Genomic DNA, 27935 nt, shown 5'->3' with positions numbered 1-27935 from the left:
TTTCCAGGTTCCACATACTTTATTTCACTTGCTCCCAAACTAATGTGTATTAAGCCAGTTTTCACATAGAAACATAGGGCAAAGGAAATAGGGTGTTTCCAACACAGCAGGGAAGAGGAGAGCTGGAGCAATGTAGTTTTCCCTATGGAGGCAGAAAGCTCAGGTTGCAGAGTCAGAGCATGCTAGGAGGAAACCTGCTTTGAGGCATCTGTAGAAAGGAAGAGGAAAGAAAAGGCAAAGCGCCTGATGAATTTTTAGGAAGGTGTCTGCAGACTAAGAGATCTTATGGGATGAAGTGCAACATCTTTTTATCATTGACATAGGCATTTCCAATTGTACTTAGATTTGGGATGCTGTGAAGACTGTATGGAAATGAAACAAAAAGAGATCATTTTAACCTTCCATGGTATGATCAAGCCTTAGTCTACACTGAGATCAATACCTGGGCTAGGAACTATGCCCACAAGTAGTAAGTAGATCCCAATTCAACCTGCAGTCCAAGAAGGCTCTATTTCACATGACAGGATTAAATGCAGAGAAGAGGTGGGATGCTTTGCCTGCTTACCACCAGTCCTCTGCTCTGTTCCAGCTGGAAGCCTGTTAACACTAACCTGAACTGCAAGGGGAAGCATATTCTCTTGCCGTGCGGTCACCTGTAGAAACAAGAGGGAAAGGACTGCATTGTAGGGTACTGCCAAACTTATTTCTCAGTAGCACTACGATCCCACTACCTTAATTTTTCACTCCTCAGACTGTGAATGCAGGAACAAAGAAACGTTTGTAGTGGGTCAGGCCAACAGTCTGTCCCTACATGTATCCCATACAGCTGTAAAAGATCATCTTGTCCACTGTGATACCTTCTAATGCAAGGACATTTTTTGTAAATAAATATCAGGGTGTCCTGATAGCCATGCTTATTTAGTGATAGTTAGTATTTTCATGTCAGATAACACTCTTTAAATTGTATGTACTAAGCACAAAAATTCTTGTACAGGATGAAATAGCAGAGAGAGAGAGCACGTTAGGTGACAATATTTAGCTCTGTAACAGCTGGATTAAAAAGTGTCCTTTTCTTGCCATGGTGCAGAAGGGGGAGCAAGAATGGAATTTAGTATATGACATGTAGTGCTGCTTTCTAAATCTCCAGCAGCAGTTTTTCCATTTTGTTCTCAATTTTTTTAAAAAATAATTATTAATGTTCCATCTGTTGTTTTGTCTCATACTGAGAACAGAATAATCGGAGGGACTCAAAATATCAAGATCTCTCTTTTCTGTGCTAATAATTCATCTAGAGCTTTAAAGGGTAACAAATTATTTTCCTGTTATCCTCTGAGACATAGCAGGACAAAATGGATGGTAGGATTATAGTGTAATAATGCATACATGTAATGCATACAACTAAATTCTGCCTTCTAGTGGATCAGGGTAGCACTGTGCAAGACTGATTTCAGATAAATGCCTAAGTATCCTCAAGGGAGCTAAAAAGCTGGAGAAATCATGGCAAATTGTCAGAGAAGTCCTCTAGCTTGAAGCTAGAGAGGAAGAAAACAAACACAGTTGGGGAACACATAACACTCCACAACATAATCATAGTGCCACACAGCCTTGTCTCAAGAACTTTTCTAAGCAAATGGCTACTTGAATATTGAAGTTTTGTACAGAGGAAACCCAAGTTTGAAGTTGCGGGAGGGCGTGCACTGGAATAAGGGAGTTAAAGGGAATTAGGGTCACAGACATAATTTTGTCTGAGAGGGGGGGTACAATAATTATTTTACACCAATGTCAGTGAAATCTCACCTGGCTTATAGTAGTCATAGACATGCACTGTTGCAGCTTTCAGGTTCTGCACTTCTACATCTTGTTCCACTGAGATGTTAAGCTTCAGAGAATTCTCATCCAGCTGGAGAGAAGAATGCAAGTAAGCAGAAATGCGCTGGTATCTCAAAATCACTTACACGCTAACTCTACTCCCTCTGCATCAGAGGGTTTTTTCCTATCTTTCCAGGTTCTTCTACCCTCTTCCTCTCCTGTGAAAAGTTTAGCCTGCTTGAGCAGCCTAGAGATTTGTATTTTTAATCTGCAAAAGTCCCCATGCAAAGTACTTCAGTTGCTACTACTTGAATGGGCAGTTCCCTGTGGTCTTCCTCTTACCTCCTCCAAGTAGATTGTGATTTTGTCTGGTTTTGTCTCTGTCTTTTTCACAAGAGGTATCTTCTCCAGCTGTATAGGAAGGCAAGAGATGAGCTTGGTTAACATCAGCTTATTAACCTTCCCTGTTTCACAGCAGGTTTGTTATTTGTCAGTGAATCACTGTTGACAAGAGCACTTAGCCCAGCCTGAGGACTAGTCAGGTTTGCCTTCCTCAGCCTTGAGATTGTGGGGAGCACACATTAGGCCTTAGAAAATATTTTTCAGTTTTGGTTACAAGTGTCTTTGGGCCGTGTTCCTACTTTCATGACTTGTAGCAAAGGGAAAACAGGTTAGTACAAGTCTGTGTCAGATCTTCCTAGCTGTTGTGTGGAACACTGGAGCATGTCATTGAACAACTCTGTGGGATTCAACAGCACTTTATGGAATATCCCTAAAAATGGCAATGGTAACTGCAAAGGGGCCCAATGCAGCCTAGATGATTCTAACTAGGTGCTTTTTCATCTTCTCACTGACCTCTTCCTGTGTATACCATCCTTCTATGAACATGAAAAACTGCACAACCACTTATGTAAGTGGAAAGCTGCCTTTTAAAATAGCCTGTTATATCTGTTTTCTGACATTTCTTAAATGTTTGGATATTTCTGACTGAGATAGATCTGGAAAACAGATTTTGATATCCTCAAGGAAAGCCAAAGGAAAAGTCTCACCTCTTTCACAGAGCTCTGAACAGGAATGAACCCTGACAGCATCTCCACTTCCAGCAGGGCCATGTTACTCGTCCCACGGTCCCCTACATACCTGAAGGGGGGAGAGGAGGGAGGAGAGAAGCACATTAGATGTGGAAGGCAGCACAGCATTTCTAGGAGATACTAATGGACACTTCCAAACTTTGCCCTGCCCTACAGTGATATGAAAGCTCAGCAGTATGTCTAACTGGTGGGATAAAGGGACAAAAAATGGTCCCCATCTACTCACTCAATATTGTGCAGAAAATGCATTATGGTTAATGTGGAAATAATGTGGCTTCCTGTTGCCTTCTCCAACAGCTGGAAATGACCTTTGCTGTTCCATGCTGAGACTGGAAACGTTGCTATTGTTCTCTTTAAGTAAGGACAGTAAGGCATGGAGAATATGGATCAAGACTCTCACTCTAGACAGATGCAGGCAAGTAAGATGTGGATAGGGACTGGAGTTTCTACAGACTAGTTCCAGCAGAGGTTCACACTGCAGGGGGATGCACCTCAGGGCTGGTTCAGCCCAGGATGCCAGTGGTCCCCCAACATGGAAGCTCAGCTGATGGTGCTCTGGGGACTGCTGAGCTGCTCTGTGCTGCCTGAGATGGTTGCTGTGGTTCTGCAAGACACTGCCAGTGCACTGCCATGCTTCTCCAGGACTTAATCCTCAGTCAACAATCTCCTTGGGATCTATGGAGAAGAAGAGGTTATCTCTGTGTCTTTAATTCTCCAGACAGGAGGCTTTCATGAAGTTCATCATACAACTGAGTTCATCCTTTTTTCCACTGAAGAAAGAGCCTCAAGGGATCTCATACCTGACAGACACATGGATGTCAAACTCTTTCCCGACACCATCACATTCTCTTGGTACTGTTTCCACATCCAGGACAAAGACCTCTTCTGTTTTTGGTGGTGGGATGTTATAGTACAAAGTAGTCTGGTGGGGGAGAAAACATCTCTGTGAAGTGCCCCAGAGTTTCCCTGAGTAAAGCACTACCTGTGCCTCCAGCTTTAACAGATTGCTAGCCAGTGGTTGACACAGTTGGACCCAGATGCACTTTTTGTTCAGAGATATGCTGTTTAGCACATTGCATCAGATACACCTGCCAAATGCAACCCCAAACCTGGAAACTCAGTTATATGTGATTCAAGGCCTCATTCAGACTCATTAAAAAAAAAAAAAAAAAAAAAAAAAAAAAAAGAGAGAGAGAGAGAAAAAGAAAAAAAAAAAAAAGTTGCTGTTAAGGTTCAAGGCAGCACATTAGCTAAAACACAAAGAGAAAGAAGTGTAACTGTTAACTCTTGACATGCTAATAGTCAATAGGTCTCAAGGGGAAAATACCAGTAAAACAATTACAAATCCCTTAAGAAGAACAAAATTGGAAGATAATTCAGCAGGTGGGATGATCACACTCATCAAAAAGCAGCATAGGCCAATCTTCTTCCACCTGCCTGGTGACTGACTGCCTCCCCAGCATGTGCTCATCAGATGTCTTACGCTCACTGACTGTATGCAAGTCTATCCAAGCAGTATGGTTCTAGTTATCTCCTACATGCATTAGCAATTAATAATCGTGGTGTCCCCTTGACTAGACACTGCTTGCAGATTCTCTGTGAGTGTCATAAGATTCTCTGTGGGCATCATCTGAACAGAAGTGACCCAGCAATAAAGGTTTTCACAGGGAGTGAATTGAGTTCTTTGTTGCATGAATGGCTCACAAGTGAACGACTATCAAAACTGCCAGAAAAATAAGATGTGTCCTCCTGATGGAACAGTTGTGTTGGTGTACTGGAATAAGAAGGTCGTGGTACCACATCACTCCTCATCTCTGCATAGTGACCCAAAGAATTTTGTCTCAGAAGATATACAGTGCCCTGCTCCTGAAGCAGTGACATCAACAACAACACATTCAAAATAGAAGCAAGTACTCTTCTGTGTCTCATTACTCCTGACTTCAGATCTACTGGTCTCTTAATAATCACATGCCTCCATAGGATAGGACAGCAAAACTGAGACATTTCTGAGAAGATACCAAAGATGGTTACATGAAACCCTGTCAACAAAGTACACCTGAGTACCTTCAAGTCTGGCATGATTCCACATAGAAGGCAAAATCCTACTCAGAACTTGAGGCTATAGTAGCTACGTAAAGCCAAAGCTCACTTCAGCAGCCAGAGGCAAAACTTGAGAGCTCTGTTCCTTACACATACACACCTGGACATAAACGCAGCCACTGCCCATTGCTTGCACAGTGTAGGTCCCTGTGTCTGCAAGGAGAGATGCCTGATGCAAGACCAACTTGTTGTTCCTGTGCACATGGAAGTCCAGTGGAGAAGCCCCCTTGCCTTTCACTGCCACCTTGACATCTCTGATCTCCTGAGGAATCAGGGCTGCATACTGAGCGAGGGCCTGCAGGCTGACAACCGTGTCCTGGAGGGAGAGTCAGAGTCACTGTGCTGCGGGGCCGTGCGGGACAAGACCCAGCACACCAGTTCAGGGCCTGCAGAGAGAACTACAGCCCTCATGGCCCGGATTCACACTCTGACACAGGCAGGCTCTATCCCACTAGTCCATAGGTAGGGTCTATGCCACAGGCAGCAGGATGATTTCTGTTACCTGGAATGGGCAGTTTGTGAGCTCTGGGCTTAGCAGTGCCAGAGACTCTGAGTAATCCCAATTACACTACAGAGAGATGAATTCCCCGTGGCTCTCTCTCTTTCCCTGAGCAAACAGGGCTCATATATCTTTCCCTGCAAAGGATGGGTCTATAGTGATGTGCACATGAGAGATGTGCACATGACTCCAGGCACAAGAAGTCTTTCCCCCATGATTTTCCCTGTTTTGTTACCTGTGTGGAAGCAAATCCTCCAAAGGCATTTCTTTGTGCACTGAGCCAGCGCACAAGCTTGCTCACTGAGGCTTCATTGAGTGACAAGTCTGGTTTGGAGACATGAGCCAGGACAATGTAGGCTACTGTCTCAATCATGGAAGAAGACTTTTCATCAGCAGATTGTGATGTCAGTAGCTGTGCTGATGGGGGAAGAAATACATGGAAGAGAAGAATTGTAGATCCCTGTATATTCAAAGTTATGTCTCCAAGCTTCAGCATTTTTGCTGTTTCTACATTTGCCTACCACAGAGTAACAGGACACCCTGTGCTGAAAAGCTCTAGGACCCATTTACAGTCACTTGTACCTATTGTACAAGAACTGCTCAGTCTTTGAGGGTGCATCGCTGTCAGGCCAAGGGAGGAGAAAGACTACCCAACTTTGCTGGCATTCTCACTATGCAGTGCATAGTGAAAGGCAATTTAAGAAAGAGCTGGGCTCCCATTTCAGGTCCAAGGTCACAAACACTGAATACATCTGAGTCCAGTTGAATATTTTGCTGCAGTAGTAGTAGGGGCCTAATGAAATTCAGCTACGAATTTAGCCTAATTGTGCCAGGCTTAATTGTGTAGGAATCTTCTGCCATGGTACAAGTGTGAAAACCTGATATGCTTTTAAGTTCAAAGTCAGTTTCCAGAACAAACCTCCACTTTTGAAAGGAGAACCACCAAATCACTTGTTTGCATAATAACAGCCTCAAGACTTCAAAATTTAGCTAAGGTCCTCTACAGAGAACTTTCATTATGTTTATCACAGTGGTAGGTAATTTTCCTTGTTCCGTGTATATTATCACAGAGGCAGCTCTGAAGAAGTACTGCACTAAATGTGTGCTAATCTGCTCCTTCCAGTTTGCCCACTGGCTGTCCTGTGAAGCCAGCTGGCAGCTTGACTGGCTATGCAGTGACCAACACCCAGCACTGGTAGCTGGTTAGGCTGAAAAATTCTCTCTCCATTTGTTTTTTTTTTTTTTTTATATGTTACTTTACAGCCCTCAATGTGGTTCACCACACTGCCAGACAAGCAAATGTGGGGAAGAACTGACTTAAACCAACTTAGGTAATATTACCAACTGTCTAGCCAAAGGCTTAGGTGCTTTGAACACCCACCCCAGTATCCTCACTCAGGACAGAACTCTATTTATTTCCCCAAGCTAATGAGACAAAAGGAAGTACCAAGCTCAGCAGCAGAGCTTTAAAGGTCCATCCACCCAAGGGCCCTCAGCTGAGTAGAGCAGCAATGGGAAAGCAGTCAAAAGGTTTGAATTTTTCAAGTCTATGTCTTGACCAGCAGCTGAAGAGACTTGGTGAAACAAGTTTGCTCTGCAAGATCTCTTGTACTATGTATGAGTTGCTAAATAATGACAGGAGCACCATGACACAAATAAGCATTTTAACTGCACAAATGAAGCATGGATCACCTCTGCTGCTCTTGATTAGCAATTGTTTCCTGAGTCTGAGAAAACTAGAGATTTTCATAGCTTGAATAAATTATGGTTTTCTGACACAAAAGTGCATTTGTGAATAGCTAAATTTCCCAGAATCATGCAATTAAATGCTGCAGATACCAGACCTTGAACACAGTCATGATCTCTAGGACCCCAAAGCAACAACCTACCAATTTCCTTCTCTGCCATATCCAGGAGCTGCTTTCTCATCTCCATGTCCTTACTCAGTGTGAAAACATAAGCCATCAAAGCCTTCACATAAAGGCTTGTCTCATCAAGTGTTACTTTTTTGAGGCAATGCAAGGCATTATCCAACATGGTGTCCTGAAAAACAAATCCAAACCGAATTAATTTCCTCTGGCCAAACAACATGTTGTTGTGACCATCTATCCCAGACACATCCTTGAGGTATTTTAGTGCTAGCATCTCTCCCAGGACTGTGGAGCATGAGGTAGAGTGGTCAAAGCATCACTGACTGTGGGTTGAAGGCAAAGGTGTGCTGGACTTATCATTGGGATAAGGGATTGCTAATACACTGGAGAATCCAGCTGTAGGAAGTATCTGGTAACATGCTGGCTCAGAATTGTCAGACATACATGCTGTGGGTGTCTGATCCCGAAGAGTAGGATGTTTTTAGAACTACCATTAAGCCTGGAATATCAGTTCTATTTTTCTAGAACAGTCTACACTTGTCTTGAAGATCACCGCTTTTATTTGGGGAGAGTGCATACCTGAAAAGTAGTCTTTTTTTTCTCCTTTAGCTCTGTTGATCAGTTTAATGAAAACCATTGCCTCTCCCTGCAAGCCCTTTGTTATTTTCAGAAACAATTGTTTCCCTTGAGATGAGCTGGGAGAAGCAAGTGCTCTGCTTTGCTGCAAATCAGGCCATTTATATTAAGAACTCCTCACCAAGTTAAAATTTTCCTGTTTAGCTTATTTTGTAGCAAGGTGGGAATGACAGAGCCTTTCACCAGCTCAAGCTGGGTATTCCCTGAAGCCCCCAACCAGGGGAGGAATGAATGGTGGAGCATGCTCCCAAGCCCTGCAGGACTTCATGCGTGACTTACATTCCTCTCCAGATGGAGTTCCACCAGTGCAGCAGCAATATATGCTGTTAATGAGATCGTATCATCCACACCGCCCTGCAAGCACACAGACAGTCATCAGAAAAGGACAAACCCAACCTCTGCTTGCTTGTCATTGTATAGCCCCAAAAACTGCATCTGAGAGAGTACAGCAATGTGCTTCTAGGCATTCTTAGACAGGACAGCCCGCCAGGCTCACTTGCTGAATATCCTGAAAGTTTGCTGTTGAGGGCAATCTCAGCCATGTTGTTCCACCAGCCTAGACACCCCTTCTCATAGAAAGGCACAAAGCAAACTGTAAAGCAACTTATTTTATTAAATATGTTACCACTATACACTTGAATAAAGTTTTTATGGTGCAGGATTTGCATACAAGAAGTTATGCAAGTTTACATATGTCATCTGATTTCAAGAAATTATAGGTTAATATGTGTTAAACAGGCTTTCAGGAGCTGCTTTTCATCTCAGAGGACATTCATTCTTGGGGAGGTTCTGCTTATATCCTCAGATATGAGACAAGAGTACATCTAAAATGAGAGGGGGAAATTGGGCTAAGATGCTAAGAAGCATCATTCACACTGACTAGAAGAAACTTGTGAGGCAGGTGGAGGTGCAAAACCTATTCCAAAACGTTCTGTTCTTATAGAAAGCTCAAGGTGGGAAATTAATGACAGTCAGACAAGAATGAACAGTCTGCTTTTATTTGGTACTGCATCCAAATTTTAGGAAAAAAATGTGTAACCATAGCAGCCTCTTTTGTTTCATAAATTTGCCATATATTTAATGTGGGCCATTTTGTGATCTGACCAGTGTGGATTATTTGTACTTTTACAAAGGCAATGAACCCAAGTACTGCCATACTGCACATACACTGTTCAGTACCTAAGCTTTAGGGCATTTCACCAAGAGTTTGATGCATTTCCAGCTACACTGCAGGGATCATTTGGGGGATGCCAAGCTCCAGAAGAAGCCATATCTTTGGGGCAGTGGAGGGTCAACTGCATCTTCAGACAATTCTGTATTAGACCACATAGAATACTATGCACTGTAAGGTACAAGAAGAGGGAGAATCCAGCCAGCTTATTCTAGACAAACACTAAAATATAAAAATATTTCTCATTTCCCTGTGCCTTTGTAGTGCCTTGGCACAACTAGCTGTGTTGTCTTTTGGCTAGAGTGAGCATTAAGAAAGCCTAGCAGAGTCTAAAACCTCACACAGAGGAAATGACAGCTGGTTTAGGCCATGTTTTCATCCTGCTCTGGGCAGATGCCTTAGCTGTGCCAGGTCATGGGGACATTGCTTTGGGCTACTGTTCACAATGGAAAAGCCTGAGGAAGCAACCCTGTGCCTCACATGGAGTTCCTCCTGCTCCCACTCCCACGTCAGGCAGCCATACCTTCAGGTCATTGTTGAAGAGCTTCCCCACACTCTGGAAGCAGCCAGTGGGCAGCTGGTGCTCCTGCAGCCAGCGCAGAGCGCTGCGCACGTGGTCCTTATCGATGTAAATGTGGGAGCTGGCCTGTCCAAAGGACCTGGCTACAAAAGCTGTCAGCCTGTGAGCAGAGCACAGGGAATCTCATGTCACAGCCAGGAGATGAACCAGCAGGGATGATAGGTTTAGGATGACCATAGAAATTCTGGTCACTCACCACGTGTTGCCCTGCTCATCCCCTTTCCCAAAGGCACTGTAGGAGCCATCTTCGTGTTTGTAGAGCAGCTGGCGCTGGTACCCTGTGACAACAGGATGTGACTGATAGTGAGCACCTGTAGCACCTCAGACTGTGTCTGCCCATGGGAAGATGGCTTCACAGCAAGAGGCATCACCACATCCTACAGTCAGAGCCGCTGAGATGAGCACACCACCTCCAGTTCCCCCTGCATCCCACAGCCATCAGTGTGACAAGAAGCAGTTGCACAGCACTGCTGCAGCGGCCACGTGGCTGCTCTGCATTTCTGGAGCTGTTTGGAGCAAGTGCTGTGGGTTCCTGCCCTGCTGTTTTGCAGAAGGGTGACATGCTCAGCCACCTCATGGCTCCCTATGTGCCAGAGAGATGCAAATAAAAAATGCAGTAGGAGTGAGGAGGAAGGCTTTTTCTAAAGGGGACACAAATGAAATCCTAATTGCTTTTCAGCACTTCTCCTAGCCCTGTTGGGGGGACTCAATAAACCACTTTTTTATGAGATGTACATGAAGTAGCAAGGCTATGCCTTTGAGCTCTGAGGGCAGAATGCTGTCTGCATGTATTTGCTCTCCCTCCACCCTCCTCACAGCCTTATTGTTTACCCTTTGTCTTTTCTCTCTGCCACCACCGCCCTCTTGGGTAGGCTCCCTCTCCCAGATACATTTATATGTTCTCAGTACCTGCTTGTAGTACCAGAGAAAAAGGGGGAAAGAAAAGGAGTCAAATCCTGTCCAGACAAGGAGGCTGGCAGGCTGAAATTTGAGGCACGTTACAACATGAGACAGACACTGGCACTATATTAAATTCAGATTATACTGGAGAGAACTGACATGACCCCAAAATATGTTTTCTAAAACATGGGGAAACACTAAGCTACTGGACTCCTATCTATTTCCAAAGGCCACTTTTTATTCCATGTAATAGAAGCTGATGTCCTCTTTTCATAAGGTGCTTCTGTCAGCCTTGGACTGATAAGGGAACAAACAGGCATCAAATAATGATGAAATCACTAATTACCTACACCTTTCTCCAAAAAAATGGACTTAATACCTAAATTACCAGCAGAGACAAGTTGTGCTTTCTTCAGAAACTCTTTTTTCCATGAGATATTTCTCCTTTCTCTGTGATATCTTCCTTTGTCACAGCTGTGGTAGCGCTCCCACTCCTGCCCTTCAGCTCCCCACCAGACCTGTGCCCCACACTCCTGATTTATTGCAGCTTCATTTTGCAGCAGAAAAAGGACAATGCTTACCTGTTGTCAGAAACTTCAGTGCTTTATCCTTAATTTCTGGATTCAGTTGTTTAGTCTTGTTCAGGTACTGGAGTATGAAGATGTTTGGTGCAAACTGGACCATGTTCTGTTCACCACAGCCGAAGGGCATACTCAGCAGCTGATCTAAGTTTTGAAGTGCTGGACCCATGATGTCACCTTACATTTGAGAGGAGAGACAGGAGAAAGGAAAAGCACAGACACTGACCAGTGTGAAACAAAAGGACTGCTGCCTTCCCTAGACCCAGCTGGGATCCCAGAAAAGAGCCCTGACTGAACAAACGTGATTGAAATTTCTGGTGACCCCTCCTACATTAGGCCAGCACCACAAAGGAAGACAGAATGGTTCTGGGAGGAGGAAAGCTTTAAGGAAAGCTTGAAGAAAGGTAAAGAGAGCTGTCTTTCCTGAGTGGGTACCAAGGTGGGAGAGGAATTACAGAGACAAAGCTGGTGGAAATACGTGGAGATGGTTTCACTTAGGTGGATGGCACCAACAGAAGCCAGAGAGTATATCCTGGTTTGTGCCTTTTCCTCCAGACACCTGGGGATCGCCTAGAATCATTCCTCATGAGAGGAATAAATATTAGAAAAGATTACTTGATCCACACTTCTGAGGCTAGCATCACACCCCTTACAGATGATCTCATGAGGAGCTGGGTCAATGCATCAGTAAGGCCAAAGTTCTGTGCATATTTTTTTTCACTACAGATCCAAGAGCAGGGAAAGCCTTTCTCACCAATCACAGAGAACATGACTCGGGCAGATCCCTCCAGCACTTCTGCAGGCAGAGTCAGGGAGAAGTCTTCAGAGATGGTGTTATCTGAGGAAGGCAGAACCCAGACATTTATCCATGGAAAAGCCATTCATACAAGTGTAGCATCCAAGGAGACTCAGGTGAAGCATAATGTGACAGGAGCCAAGATTTGCAAACAAATGCCTCAATAGAGGAAATTTTGCCAAGTAAAAGATTGACATGGACAAATTGTAGTTGTTGTTCCCCAGGCAGGACGGTGCCACCGGTGCTTGCTCTCTGATTAATTCCTCCCCATCCCTGGGTATTTTCAGTAACCCTGTCCCTTCCATACTGGTCTCATGATCAATGGCAGTCAAGAATTTTTGTCCCCTACCTGCAGTACAGAGAAAGGCATTTTGGGTCTTCTCTTGTAGGACACCTCCTGGCTGCAGATGGAGAAAGAGTAGTTCAGATAAGGAAGACAGGAAAGGAAGTCACCCCGCAAGTCTGTCTGATGTCCAAGAAGAGGTTAAACTTCCTCTTAGCATCTTGCTGACTGCCCTAGGGGACAAACCCCTGCCCCCAGGGGTTCTCACCCTGAGATGTGACCAACCTTCACAAGCAGAGATTTTATCACCGTGTCTCTCCCTCCTTGCAAAGGTGTCACAGCAATCCTGTTACCACACAGACTGTGTGACTCTTCTGCCACGCTGCTCACGGTGACATTCACTCTGCCTGCAGGGAGCACAGGGACACGTTTCTGAGCACTTTCAGCTGTATGTACAGGCATTAGGTCCAGACATGCAGACATGGGCAAATTCCACCCCTCCTCCCACCAGCTGCCACACGTCCCTCTTGCCAGCCTCACCCAGGCTGGTTGCCGTCACGTTCCACACAAAGGTTTTTGCTTCATTGGCACAGAGGCAGCTGGAGAACTGGCAGCTTGGACAGGCATCCACCTTTAGTTCTGGGGTCTCCGTGAGGGTGGTGTGGACCTGAGTGTGGTTGGATGTACCAGAACACATTGGGTTAGTGTTACTAACAGGCACTGCACCAAGCAGCAAATACTCTGGGTCATAAATTGCAAGGTTGTGCTTTATGGCCCAGATACCAGCATCTAGGGCTCCTGAGGAGCTCAGAGCTTGCCTCTGGGCTCAAGGTTTTGTTCTGATAGAGTTCATGTAATTGGGGAAACCCACTCGCAAGAACTCACCTGGATACAGTCCTTGAGGTAGTTGAAGACAGTGGCTTTTAGCTTGAAGGTCTCTCCTTGGATTACAGAGTATGGCAATGACACATCCACAAAGAAAGGCTGGAAGACCCTAAGAGGGGTCAGAGGTGAGAAGCCAAAGCCAGTGTCAGCAACACAGAAGGTGTTGGCATTCCATTCTGTGATGGTGTCAGGTACAGTAACTTGGAGAGATGCACGTCCATCGCCCCTACAGCAGGAAGAAGAGGACTGGCTTAGGAACACTCAGAATACCCTAGGAGGGTCCCTGGGGAAGGAAGGCAGAGGCTGTTACCAACCCAACAGAGACCAAATCCCAAATCCAGGTCTCTGGGAAAAGTGTCCGTGGTTTTGGCTTCTCCTTGTCATCAGAGTGAGGTTTAGAACCAGCACGGATAGCTTGGTTGCCTGGTAGAAAGTGAGTGATACCTCAGAAAACAGCATATATAGCTACAGGTGAAACTAGCTCTTCATTCACAGGCGATCTAACACAAACCACAAGTGTTCTGTGACACAGAACAATAGTGGACAGGGCTGATGCTTCAATGAAAACCTGACACAGTGTGGGTATCTTTGGGGAACAGAGTTTTAGGGAGACAGAATTGGACAGAGTTTAGCCCAAGGCTCAGTCTGATGGATTCGAATTTTTGTCTGGATCTAAGGAGAGACAGCATGCTAAAATGGAGTCACACTCCTTTACATAATCTGCGAAAGTGCTGGCAGAAAGCACACTACATTTTATATGAAAAACACTGAACCAAGAAAGCATGGAGATTTGAGCTTTTACCTGTTATTTTTTAAATCAGGCCCATTGAAATGGACACAAGCTTTATTGCTCTCAATACACAAACAAGAAACACAGCAGGATGGGGGTCAGTTGTCTCAGCTGCAGGCTGGCCAGAACTGGGAAAGACCTTTCACTCAAGAAGTTGGACATGTGTGTTCCTTACCAAGAATAGGCTCTTTTCCTAGATATATCTTCTTTTCAAAGTCTGGAAGCACACAGGAAACAGGTTTCTTGATTCTAGTGTTGGTAAATATTTTCATGCGCAGTTTCTGGGAAAATAGTGCAGACAGTAAATAATTTATAAATAAAAGGAAACAAGGAATGTTGAAACTATCTCGTGATCATGGGTATCAAATGGGAGCTGGTGGTGAGTGGTGAAACACTTAAATGCTGCTTGTTTATAACAACACGCATAACCTTATAGGCTCAGACTCTGACTAGCACATGATGAATGGAAACCAGTTTCTGAGGAATGCTGGGACCAGATATTACTTCTCATACAAGTAAATTTCAACGAGATGTGCACTCCATATGCCCAACCCTAGCAATGATACATAGTCTGAGGAATAAGCATCCAGGAGACAGCACAGTAACATGCCTTTTGAAGGGAATCAGGGTCTGTATTTGTATGGTAGAGTTCTGTCAACTTAAGAAACCCATGCAATTCAGAATACATTTTGGGTTATTTTCAGTGTGTTGTTACCCTCTTCTCCTATTTTGACGTTCTTGCATGTATTTTATTAAGTAGCATTCTGCCTGAAGTAGCACTTCTTGCATTTCAGTTAGCAGACATGTTAACACTTTTCTGGCTATCATGCTTGTTAGCACATTAGTTTATTTTGTTGTTTGTCTCAACAGTTAGCTACAAAGACAAACTGTGAAAGACTTCCTTTTATTAAAACTGCTTTGAGGATAAGTAAGGAGACAGTCAATGAAACACACAGTAAAGTAGCTTGTAAATACATAATAGCCAAGTGGTGATTGGTCAGAATATGGTTAGGTGCTCAGGTATTACTGCTGTATTCTTGCCATTCCCCCTTTGTATTTACGGGAGCCTGAAGTAAATTTGTTCATTTTTACACTCTTTTTTTTATCAGGTGGTTTGTATATGCTTACTCAGCTTTCCCCATAGTCCCCAAATGGGTGTGGCTACACTGAGCAACAAGGGACAGATGACTTCCTGTAGGCACTCAGGACAGCATACTGGAAGTCACTAGCTCAGGAGAAGTTTAGAGGAGGTGCAGGCACTCACCTTAAACAGGCTGTAGACATCAGCCTCACTTTGGTACCATGGTGCACCCATCCGAGCCTTTTTGTGGGGGCTGGGCTGCTGGGGCAGGCAAGGATATCCCTCAAAGTCTTCCAGGCGGTAAGGCAAGCCTCGGCCTCCAACCATGAAGCTGTCCTTGAAGAGTTCCTCATGCAGCTGCCATGGGAAAACACAGGCCTTCCAACTGAGCTGGCCAACAAGCACGCGTGTGGGTCAAACTGTTGGGTTGTAGCCCTCTGTTACATATAAGAGCTTTGTGGTTGAGAAAGTTGGCACTGACCCAGTTTACACTAAAGGACATAACATAAAGGACACATATAGGATAATATATACTGAAGGATATAAGTCCAAGCAGTGGATGTAGGCAAGCAGCTTTTAGGCTGCAAGACAGTTCAAGCCTTTCTACACTAGGATGCAAAATTAGGATAAAAATGCTTCAGTTTAAACACAAGGCATTGGCACCCCTGACCTACATATTTGAAGATTATTACTTTAAATACCTGTTAGTAGATGATGCAGTGCTCTGCACTAGAACAGCATCCTTATGAAATGGACCAACAGATCACACTGTGGGCCCTGCCAACAGGAGTAGTGCATCCCCCTGGATTCCTTGAGGCTTTGTAACACACTGTACTGATATAGTTTAACTTACAGCTTTGCATAAGGTATATACCTGTTTTAACTCTGGTACACACTGTGGGTTTATGTTAGGATTTTCAAATTTTGCAGTATTTCTGCTCCAAGTTTTAAATTCATTCCTCTGAAATACGCAGCTGCTTTAAGGTAGGTGCTTCCAACCCTCCTGATTCTCAGAATCCACCTGGGTGCTGACAAAATACTGACTACTTTTCACTAGCCACAGTGTGCTCTGGGTGCTCTCGTCTAGCTACTGTTTTCTAAAGAACTCCTCTGAAGTACAGATCTGTCACATGGTTATAACTCAGCAGTGGTTGAGGCCGAGGGATAGGAGGACCCTGCCAGGGCAAAATCCCATTTTAAAGGCTTAATCTCACTTGTTGGTGGAAGATGGTAGAGCGGAGATGTGGATGTGAGGGAAGCTGCTAAGCACCCTCCCTCCAAGCAGCAAGCAGCAGCATCTCCTTGAAGCAGCTCCCCCTGCAGTGCTGTGCAGCATCCACCACCCTCAGGCAGAGGCTGACAGCACAGAGCTGAGGGTGAGAAACAGGATCACCTCATAACTGCCCAGAAAATGTAGAGGAAGGGGAATGGCAGGCCAGCCACCTAATCCTGCACTGTCCTGGGATGTACTGGGGGCTTCCTGCCACCCATGCATGGAGGCAGAAGGCAGGCAGATGTTAGGGGGTTGGTCAGGGCAGGGTGCACTCACCCTGTCTGCTGTTAGGGTTTGGTTTGTCTTCAGCAGGACACTCTTGTCAACAGCTCTCACAGAGCACAGGGACCTTGGAGCAGCCTTGAGGTTCAGTCTGACTTCTGATCCTGGGACCTCCTCCTTGTGTGAGAATTCCAGTGCCACCTGCAAAAGAAGAAAGGGTCAGGGCGTGCAGCCTTGGAGAGTGGGACCCTGTGACTCTTATTTATCTGGATAGCAGAGCAAAAGCATTTGAATAAAGGTAGGGAAGGGGGATGAAGTGCTGAATCAGGCCATCAGGAGATCCTTTGGGAAGGTTGAAGAGGCTGCCCTGCACACAGCCTTAGCCAGATTTCCTCTGCCACCACACATCCATAACCCTCTGATCCAGAGCTACCACAGGGAGCTAAGCAGACAAGCTTCTCCTCTGCATTAGGGAGCGCATGAGGGATAGTGTGTTCCCAAGTCAGTAAAGGGGAACAGGGGGAGAAAACAGAGTTCAAGAGGACCTGGTTTACTCTTTGAGCAAAGCTTACCAGTTGGTGTTGTGGAGAGCAGGACTAGAAATTCAGGGAGAAGGAGGCTACCTATCTTGTTTCCCAGCCAAAAATACTGGGCATCTGGTTTTGCATATATCCAGTTTATACCATTCAGATGAGGATAAAGCAGGACCAGGACCCACAGAAGACCAGAGAACATCAACGATGCTATCACACTCCTTGTGTGATTTCTGCTCACCTTATGTCTAAAGCACTTTTCTACTTCAAACTGCTCCACATCAGCCACCACCTCTCCATCCGAGAAGACTGCATACACCAGGAGCTTGATGTGAGGCAGGAAGTCATTGCCAACAGGCAGAGTCAATGAGAAGGAGCCTTGCAGATCTGCACAAGACAGCAGCAAGGAAGAGAGGAACAACATCCAAATGGATCAACTCATTGGAGGGCGACACATATTAAGAACCAAAAGAGGTCTTAATAATTTCTACCTTGCAGATAAGAACACCCCACAGAGACAGTGTCACAAATTAACAATAAACCAAGCATACCAGTAATGTATTTGACTCATGTCTTCTCCAAAGGTAAAAGTTAGCAGCAAAGTCATAAGATTGGATATTAGATCAATTAGACAAGACAGAAGGAGGACAGTTGCCTATAAAGATATTGAATTGAGGAGGAGATTGTGATGGTCTTAGGAGAAAGATCACCACTAAGAACTCAGTTCAGTATTTGCCACCTGTGGATAAGAATAACACCTGCAGACAGTCACTGGAGAGCACTCAGTTTTCTGGGGTGTGTTATGAGGCATTTAACTTCTCAGGTTTTTACTCACTCTCATGCTGGATAATTGGCACCTTCTTCTCTCTGCTGAAAAGGATCTTGCCTTTTGCTATCACCTGAAGAACAAAGAGAAGTGCCACTCAAGGGTCTGAATTCTGAGAGCATGAAGAGTGTATGAAAATAATATGAAAGGAGAGAATGATGTCTGACAAATGTTGCCCCAGAAGTTCCTCTGGCAAGACATGATTTCCAGAGTTCTGCAGCAGAGATGCTGATGGTACAGCTGGGTAGGACTTCAGATGTGTTGGTTGGGCCATGAGAAGGTGGGGCTGCTTGCAAAGCCAGAGGTACTTCTGAAGCTATGGGCTGCTGCTCTTAAGACCCAGTGAACTCTGATCTTTGCATTACTAGGATAAAGTACTTTTTGATTGCATGAGTGAGTCCAGTTCAGTAACCAAGACAGTCATAACCTCTCAGCTAGGCTTTAGTCACACCCTTGCTTTGACTCACTTCCTTGAAAGTGGACTTCATCAAAAGGCTATTACATACCTCTGGGGTGCACCAAGGCCCTGTGCAAGGGCCTTTCAGCTTTTCCCTGGGAAGATACAGGCAAGGGAATGTCAGCTGCCCCAGAGATTGCCTCTTAGTTCTCAGACAGATTGTCCCAGACACAGATAGATCTGGGGCACACCTTCTGGGCAGAGTTCGGGCTACCCCTCCACTGCCATCTATGTGGACATAAAAGAAAGTAGGGCAAATGGCAGGCATCTATCACCCAATCTAAGGTCAGGACATGGATAACAAAGCAATGCAGCTGGGGACTAGGAGCAGGTCCAGGAACTGGAAATCAGGCACAGGTTTGGGCAGAACAGAAGTCACAAACTGACTGTCTAGGATTAGCTTTACCTTTCCTTTGAGTATCTCTGTGCTTTGAGAAAAGGGTAAAATGCCAGTAAGCATAACCTTGCCCTGAGAATCAGCTGTCTTCTGCTCACCAAGTAGTAGAAATGAATGTGGTCTTCTTCAGAGCTGAGCTTATGCTGGGAAAGGATATAATCCACCTGCACTTCCTGCTCTTGATCACAGGACATCACATCATTCTTGGCCTTGATCTCAAGGAAGCTGTTGCTCTCAGAGTAGAAAGGTTTCAGCCAGTGGAAGCTGTCCATTTCTTCACTTTCACCAGGAAGTGGACTGTCGTCACCTGGAGGGTTGTAGGTACCCTTCCGAGCACATAAACACAAGGTGGGAATACAATTAGCATCAAGTGATGCAAGGGAACTTGTACACCTGCTGAAACTCTGTTATCACCTGACCTGATGGCAGACTGCTCATCTGTATGCTTAAAGTAATTTGTTGAAATGTCCTTTTAAAGTCTCTTATGAGATTTCCTCTTGCAAAGTTTTAGGAAAAATCTCAGCCTGGTAGATTTGACCATGATCATTTTTCCTCTTTCATCTTTTCATGGGACACACTCCACACCAGACAAAAGATTTTCAGCGGCTGATACTCACCCTCAGAGAAACCATCGTGCTGTTCCAGCTGGTGGTATCCAGTGTGAAGTGAGCTTCCCCATTCTCATCTGTGAGGAATGACAGCTGTGTCTCCTCATCATTGACATCAACAATTAGATGGACTGTTTGATTTCTGAGGGGCGACTCTGCACTGTGGCAGAACATCTGTAGGGAAGGGGAGGAAGTTAATTCCCTGCCAGTGCTTAATATTGATTGCTTCTATCACTGGGTTCCCTCAGTCCTTCTAGCTTTCAGACTGGTTGGAAGGATCCAAATAAAAGTCCAATAAATACACAAAACCAACCAATTTGAAGCTGTTCAGGGCTAGAACAAAATGGTGATACAGGCAAATGAGACACCTCTGTTGGGGGAAAAGGTGAATTCCTCAGATCCTGAGATGTTTCTTGGACAATGCTGCAGGATCTTTGATGATCAGAAAGTGGTTTGTCTCCAAAAACTTAACTCTTGCTGTTCCTTGCCCTCCATGCTGGGGTCAGTACTGGCCCAGGTGACAGGGTTTCTAGCCCCAGGACAACAACACGCAGGGGACCTGAGTCAGAAATGACTGCCAGTGAACTGATATGCAAGGCTTTAGAAATTCCTGCCAAGTTATAATCAGCTTTGGTCCAAAGGGAATGTTATGTGCCTGCTGGTGCCACCCCCATCCCATATGCCCAGATTAGTTTCAGGACATGCCCCTGGGGAAGCCTCCAGAAACTGCAGCTGGCTCCAGAATTCCAGTCCAGGAAATACAGTATGTTCAGATGGGGAGAAAAAAATTTCTCCTACAAGAGGCTTCACTCCTAGTTTCTGGGTGCCAGCAGATCAGCATTTACTTTTCTGGACACTGTTCCTTTCTTCCCACAAAAGGTTATATCTGTGATGCATTCTCAGCAGAAAAGGGATCCATGAATGTTACCTTCCCTGTGTATGGTATCCCACGTTTGTAGAACGGATGGAGGTTGATAAACTCTACAGATTTCATTATCGTTGCAACAGGAATTAAAGCTGTTTCCACAGAATGGGCTCCTGGATGGGGAGATGAAAAATCTGTTGAACATGAAGTGCTCTTAGGGAAGCAGAAGAAAAAAAGGCATTTCAACACTACCTACAAAATCTACAAGCTCTACATTTAGGAGAGAAGATACATTCTTCTAGGGTATGATTCCCTCAAGTTTTCTGGGCTTTCTGCTTCATGACATGATGCATCATAGCCGATAAGTATTTATTTATATGTTCATTTGTTTATGTTTTCTGGAGATAAAGGGAAACTAGATGACTGTTTAATTATAAACAGTCCAGCACTCTGCAACTGGCTGAGGAACATCCCGATTTCCAGGCAATCACTAAAAAGTTTTACAAAGGCAAAGAGAGGTGAATGGTGGAGAAGATTAGGAAATCCGGTGAAAACAGATGGAAGAGGTACTAGAACAGGGACTATTACCATGACAGAAGATTTAGGAACCTTCAGGTTACTTTTTCAAAATAAATTCCACTGCCACAGGAAGACCAAAACCAAAAATGTTGCCTGTGAAGAACAGAATGCTCCACGTATTATCCAGTACCTGTTCCATTTTCCACTATTTTTCCTGCTGCAATTACATAGTTGTCAGCTTCATTTATTTCCAGAGCTGCTGTCTTGATTGTGAAAGTAGTGCAGCCATCCTTATCTGTCTGCAGAGAGAGAGGAGAGGAGAGGAGAACAGAAAGAGCATGGTGTGGAGGAAGACAAGCAGCTCAACAGATGCCAGGCAATCCTAACAAAGTACTTCCAGATATTTTTGGAACAGAGGAAAGCTCCCAAATCCTAAATGCAGAAACCCATCATGGATACCTTAGGCAGAAAAGAAAATCAATATGCTTGGACTAAACAGTCATCAAAAAGAGTGTGTGTGGGGGGGAGGTACTTAAGGCAAAGCACATAAGAGTTAATTATGTCACAGAGAAACTCAGGAGACTGGATTCAGCCCAAATCCTGTAGCAGAGAGCATGAGTTTCAATATGTGAGCTGAAGGTCTCCCTGAAATGCTATGGCCCTGATGAATAAAGCCTGACAGTGGGGCTTTCCAGACATGACCATTCCTATGACATGGCCATATTAAACACAGGCACCCTGCCAGGTACAGATGGCAAGAGCTTTGCCAGTCATTGAGGCAGAGCCTGGGTATAGCCAGTGTTTCTAGCCATGCCTGTGAAGCACTCCTCAGAACCTTTCAGGGCCTCTTACATGCCATGTGGAGCTGGCATTCAGCTGATGTTTTGCACAGCTAAGACTGTGCAGCATTCCAGCTGGAGTGCATTTTAAAAGATGCAGAGATCCAGCTAGATTTTTATATTCTGGCTCATTGCTGGCTGGTCTGACATTTAGAAATATTTTCCTGTGCCTCTCAGGCCAAGAGAGTTGCATCTGAAACCCGTGGGAAAAAAAGAAATGCGAAGCATAGCCACAAAAAATAATAGACGCAGATGAGAAGGAAGTGTAACCAGCAATAGACATAATTTCAGACCAGACATTAGCAAGCTTAAGATGATCCATTGTGCAGGGATAGAGCAAGAAACAGGGCATGGATCCACAGTCCATGTGATTCTCTGATTGCCTGCTCATTAGTGGGAGTGGTCACAGGGCTGAACAGGCCAGCGATGCGAATAGCCTCATCTGATGGGGTGATCTGATTGCATACAATATGATACAGACCTTTGGAAAAGGTCTCGATCACCACTGTTTCCCACAGCTTACACCTTCTCCCAAGTCAGGCACGCACAGCTAGAGCAGTAATTCAAACAACAGGCTTATGGCAAGAGGAGTCAATGCTCTGATCATGTCCAGCTACTGGGAAGACACCAGACTGAACAGGCTGATGCCCATCTGAGGTACATTGAGGCAGGTTAAGGGGGGCAGAAACACATTTCCAGCACATCATACTATTTGATCTCCTATTTGTTCACCTACCCAGCTGCTTTGGTTCTGCATCTCTGAACTTGTAAAATTTTCATCCACAGCCTGGGAGAGTGTCATAACAGCAATTTCTACTTTCCCTTGAACAGGCTTCCCATAAGTATACCTATTTCAAAAGAGAGAAACATTCACCAAAAGACAGTCTGCTGACTGATACAGGACACCTCCCAGCCTCATCAGGGGAAGTGGAGCCTGGAGAGCTTTGCCTTGTACCTTGTTAGCACATTCTTTTAAATCATTTTGCATCTCTCTCCACTCACTAAAGCCAGCATCTTTAGCCTCACAGTAAGTGACCAGGGGTGAGAAGGAGTCCATTCCAGAGACTGATCTGTCTCCCCAAATCACAGGGTAATGCAAAAAGATGATACTGACAAGTGGAAGACCACTTATTTTTTATAAGCAATATGGAGTAGACAGTGGAGCCAAAGGGCAGAGATCACAATGATATCATGTACTCACTTGCCACAGACATCCAGCTGAAATTCCTCATCTGCTGTAGTGATATGTGGAGGGTGCTCAATTTTTATTTCAAATTTTTTCAGCACTGTATGGAAGAGAGTAAGATAAGGATGGAGAAAAAAAACAATGGATGGTATGGGTGAGTATGGACATTGACAGAAGTTGTGTTATAGCAGCAGCTCAGATGAGGGAAAGACAGTGATGTCCCCAGTTCTTCACCACCATGCTGCAATCAAGTTACTCCCTCCAGCCACACCACCCTGTATTTGCTGCTGCAATTGCACATGGGACTGCTTTCTACTCCAGCTCAGTCAAGCTTAAACACTTAAATGGCACAGGTTCTTGTTTTTACCAATGCTAATTAATGGGACCAAGACACGATTCCACTTCCCATTATAGCAGCTGACTGGAGTGGATGACAAACCTACCCGAGAAAAGGGTGAAAATGAGAAGCAAAACATGCTCATTACGGGGCCCAGATGCAGGTAGAGGGATATGTCAGCCTACAGCCTCTCCTTTGTATCCCATGCAGCTGCAGAACTCCAGTCCCTTGTGAGGTGTGCACACAGACCCATCCATCCTTGTCCCCATTCTGCTGCTCTCCCAAGGCAAAAGGTGGGATGAACACAGCTGCATCACCCTGCTCTCTCCTCCAGCTACCCACACTGCTTTTCCCTCCCCTGTGATGATGGAGTCTCACCATATTCCTCAACAGTGAAGGTTTTTTGAGCCATGTCCTGCTGCACTGAGATGGTATACTTCCCAAGGGATGCCTCAGACGCCAGGGGGAAGGAGAGATCCACAATGCCATGATCTGACTTTACATTCAGCCACTCAGCAATACGGTTGTATTCAGGATCCTGTTTGGGAAAGGACATGCAGAACCACAAATCACATTGGGAGCACAGGTACCTGGCAGGTCCAGCCATACTCAGGCACAAGAAGACACTATAAGGGCTTAAACTTGACCCAGCAGGGAGGGCTCCAGACTTCCAGGAGAGATACCTTCGCTTCCCTCCAGTATTATTTTAGTAAACTTTGGAATTACAAAGGCTGCCAAGAACAGTAAAGCTCCTGGGAAGTGGCAATATCATAACACCATGGCAAGGAGAAGCAGCTGTGCTGGATCTATTGAGCACCTGTCCCTGTGCTCTGTGCAGCCAGGGTGTTGGGCAAAGGTTTGTTACTGCCTGTTTTTTGTTGAGCTCTGTGCACCACAGAGGTACTGAGCTGAGAGGAACCCAGGCTGACCCCATAAACAACCCTTCAGTTGAACCTGAACTATAACTATAACTTCATTAAGTTACACTTGTGGCACAACTCTGGGAGCGAAAAGATCACGGTAGAAGAGACAAATATATCCCTTTGGTCGCTTCTTTGTCACTCACCTGCAGCCATATCTGGGAATACTGTAAAAACAAGAGAAATACAATCTCAGTTTTGTAAAACAGCATCCATATGAACCAGTATAAAGAGCTCTGCCTGACATGGGTCCCTGAGCAGAAATTTCTGTCCCATCCAGACCCCACAGTACGTCTCCTCATACCTCTGTGCCAGCTTACACTGGTGTTTCTCCAAGGAAAGATGGATAAGTGGTTTCCTCCTGAGATAATTTATTCTTATGGTTTAACAGGCATGAAGGGAGATATCTCTTTCATGAGCCTCTCAATGTGTCTCATGCTGAAGCTTCTACTTCTAGAAAGGCAGAAGGTGATACTCACCTCATTTTTAATGACCTTAAGGTTCTCATCAAGGTTCACAATTCGAAATTTCACTGTAGATATAAAGAAAAACATACTAAAGCATTCTGGCTGCAATATGTCCTTGCACAAACCTGCTTCTCCTTTTCCATGCTCCAGTATTCATGTCTCTCTGTTTATCTTAGAGATACTCAGGTCTTTTCCCAAATAGCCCTCTCCAGCATCTCCCACCCCAGAGGGATTTGTCTGGGGGGCTCATACAAGCTGTGTGCTGCAGAAACCCACTGCCTTTACCTAGAAAGATTACAAAGCTGTGGTCAACAGTGGAGCTGTCTATAGTGGGGTCTGTCTTCAGTTCCTTCACATGGTGAAGACTGGGGCCTCTGGGATTCTACAGCTTGGAACTGACACTCTAGGTTTTACTCAAACATGAACAACAGCCTTCTAGGTTGTCCAGTGTCCTGGAGAGCCCTGGCTTTCCCTTTAGGTCTCACTAGAGATATGGCACCAAAACAACACCCAGGAGCAGTGGGCTGGGAATTTGGTGTAGCATACCTTGGAGGGAACATCCTGACTTAGTCTATTCCTAGAAGCACTGGATAATAGAGATCTACTTCCTTCCATCTCCAACAACCTTAGCTCGCTGCACTTGGTGAAATCTTCCACCAGGTGTGGCTGCTATCTTGACCCTTCCCTCCCCATTTCCATATGCCACCTTCTTGCCTTACCTGTTTCTCCAGGTTTGTATAAGCCCTTGTCTGTCTCTATCAGAATTATATTCTTCTGGGGCTTGACCAGAACTTTCTTGTGACCCTCAAGGAGCACATTGTCTCCACTGTGGATCAGGACATGCAGAAAAGCCACCTCTTCTGACTGTTAAGTCAAAAAAAAAAAAAAATTACCTTAGACTGCAAAGAGCTTGAAAGAGAACAAGAGGCATTTGTCCTTCCAAAATCTCTAATGTCTCCTTCCTCCTTTCATCTGCTGTGATTTAAGACTCTCCTTTCCCTAGTCATAGTCTTCTTTTTGTTGTTCAGCTTCTTCATTCTCTTTTCTTTGCCTTTCTTCTTGTCATGTTTGCCTCTTTGCACATTTACTTTTCCTCTTTACTTTATTTCCTGCCCCGCATCTCCAACATTAACATGGCTCAAGTACAGGAGAGGCAGACAAGAGACATATCCTACCTGTGTCTTGGAATCATCTGTTTTCTTGGGAATTAACATGAGGTCTGGCACCTAGATTGATTGATACAAGGAAATGGGAAAAAAATCATCAGAAACTTTGCATCTTATCACAGACATAAGACATCATCTCACTGTTAAAAAATGCCCAAACTTCAGAGTCCAAACTCTTCTGTATGACTCTGTAACCCACTTGTGATTTTAGGGAGAAGCAGTCACTGCCTTGTTCATGAACTTAATAGTGAACTGACCAACATGCCATTCTCCCACTTAACAGAAATGTGAGAGTTTTATGGAACTAAGTAAAACCATAGGAAAGTCAGATCTGGAGTAATGGGATATGGGATACTGATGAAGCAAACACATGACATCTCAGCATCAGAAAGACTGAGATGAGCAAGAGAAAGATTTTTTTGGTGGTTTTTATTTTTTGCTAACAGCAGGCTTCCTTGGCTTTCCAGAACCAGGAGTTGCTCTCTCCTAAGGGCTGGCACCAAACTCCTAGTTAATGATTGTCGTGTTGATGTAAAAATCAAAAGTGACTATAGCCCCTCCTTGAATTCTGCTGAGTCTGCAGGGTAATCAGGGCATAGGCACAGCGACTTTGTGCAGTGCTGAGGAAGACTGGGGCAGTTTGCAGAGCCTCAGCACCACACATGTCTCCATGGCTCTCCAGAAACATAGCTGAAGGTTCTGTAATCAGTGTGTCTAGATAAGTTAACTACAGCAGTGAGCAATGACAGGAACTCAAGCCACTCCAGAAATATCCAGACTGCCTCGGTGAAATTGTGGCTTCAGCACCACCACAGCTAAATTAAAGCAAACTCAATGTCTATGCAGGCTGCAACTACATCTGGCAGTGTAGGTGCAGCTTTCTAGCAGAATGGTTCTCTTGGAGATGAAGGGGCAGGCTCCTGAGGAAACAAGGATGAAAAGAACATATTCCCAATGCATTGACTTTTGCTGTGATGTACAAGCACTTTTAGGGGACAAAACACTGAGTGAACTGAAAATAAATGTTTAGCACCATGCTTTAAGTAGGATGAAATGTGCTGATACAGATAAAAAAAACCAGATTTTTTTCTACACGGGAAAGATTCCCTACTGTCTTAGACTCTAGGACACTGTTGTATTTTGCCTAGCACTGGTAGGGAAATATACTTAGCCTGCTTGGAACCTATGGCAAGGAAAAGGACAGTGTGCCCAGAGAAGTTCTGTGCTCTTGTGTGAATGTGAAAGCATCTACTGTCAAATCAGTAGCCAAACATCCACACTCACCTGGAAGGTGATGCTCTGAAAAGTGCCTGGCTTCTCCACATCCTGCTCCACCAGTGTGTGATTCTGAGTTTTTGTCTGCAAGGTGACAGCCAGGTGGACAGCCTCAGTTAGGGAGCTGAAGTGAATGTAGAGCTTCTCCTCATGGGACTGCTGAATGACAGCAGGGAACACCACCATATAGTGACTAGAAGAGAGCAGTACATGTTCAAAAACAGGTCAGAGACTCGGGTGGGCAGGCCGGAATCCATCTCTGCTGCTTTCACGAAGAAGTAGACCAAGGGTGAGAAATGTCTGGAGGACTGCATTGATGGAAGTTTAGCACTTTTAAACTCCTTTCCAAACAAGAAAGGAGGAATATGGCCAGTGTAGAGAACTCCCAAGTTCTCTGTGTCACCACCCTGCCACCAGCCAGGAGACAGCTGCCCAATCCACAATGCTCCAGTTGTGAGTACACAGAGCAAGGCTGTGTGAGGAAGCCAAAGAAGCCAAACATTCAGTGGCTGAGGCATAAGGCTTCCATCCTCATACCAGACTTCACCCCCATGAGCACAGCATGAACAGAGGCAGAACTCCTGTGTCCTCTGTAGCTTTGTGGTGTGTGCAGGGCAGTTCCTGCACAAGCCAACACCAGGGGCTGCCCCTGCAGCAGTGCTCGGTGCCCATGACTCTGCAGGAGCTGCTTCTGCTCAGCCTTCCTGGGAGCCAGGCCCCCACCATCCAGCTCTGTGATGCCAGAGAGTGCAGCCCCCCAGCACCACTCTTCAATGACAGGCCCTTCCACCAAGCCCCCCGAAATCAAAAGGAGAGAGTCTCACGGTTCCAGGCTTGCTGCAGCTGCAACTGGGAATAGGGTCAGGGCTAAGAGGAGCAGTGGTGCTCCCATTGCTTGAGCTGGGACAGGCAGATGATAAGATCCACACTGGAGGAGAGAACTGCATGTACTGATAGGTTGGAGCAATCCTA

The 27935-nt window shown here is 45.0% G+C and overlaps 1 protein-coding gene across 1 annotated transcript; it reads right to left on the bottom strand.

The window, feature by feature from the left end:
- LOC136375610 (alpha-2-macroglobulin-like protein 1) lies at nucleotides 1-27935 on the bottom strand. The gene is made up of 37 exons (XM_066341217.1): nucleotides 27788-27935; nucleotides 26973-27156; nucleotides 25698-25748; nucleotides 25242-25386; nucleotides 24535-24587; nucleotides 24202-24222; nucleotides 23514-23673; nucleotides 22814-22898; nucleotides 22349-22460; nucleotides 20964-21072; nucleotides 20318-20427; nucleotides 19399-19563; nucleotides 18880-19107; nucleotides 17937-18000; nucleotides 17343-17488; nucleotides 16623-16769; nucleotides 15257-15430; nucleotides 14168-14273; nucleotides 13517-13625; nucleotides 13203-13428; nucleotides 12858-12984; nucleotides 12603-12724; nucleotides 12384-12435; nucleotides 11993-12076; nucleotides 11239-11415; nucleotides 9954-10035; nucleotides 9701-9857; nucleotides 8286-8360; nucleotides 7389-7542; nucleotides 5735-5916; nucleotides 5101-5316; nucleotides 3701-3822; nucleotides 2859-2949; nucleotides 2152-2220; nucleotides 1798-1900; nucleotides 612-653; nucleotides 1-208 (listed from the first exon to the last, which is right to left on the bottom strand). Exons 1-37 carry the CDS (start codon nucleotides 27853-27855, stop codon nucleotides 183-185), a joined length of 4344 nt encoding a protein of 1447 aa, XP_066197314.1. The 5' UTR covers nucleotides 27856-27935; the 3' UTR covers nucleotides 1-182.

Source organism: Sylvia atricapilla, chromosome 2, assembly GCF_009819655.1.
Source record: "Sylvia atricapilla isolate bSylAtr1 chromosome 2, bSylAtr1.pri, whole genome shotgun sequence".
NCBI lineage: Eukaryota > Metazoa > Chordata > Aves > Passeriformes > Sylviidae > Sylvia > Sylvia atricapilla.
Note: the sequence above shows the minus strand (reverse complement) of the source record. Positions and strands in the feature narration are given on the sequence as shown.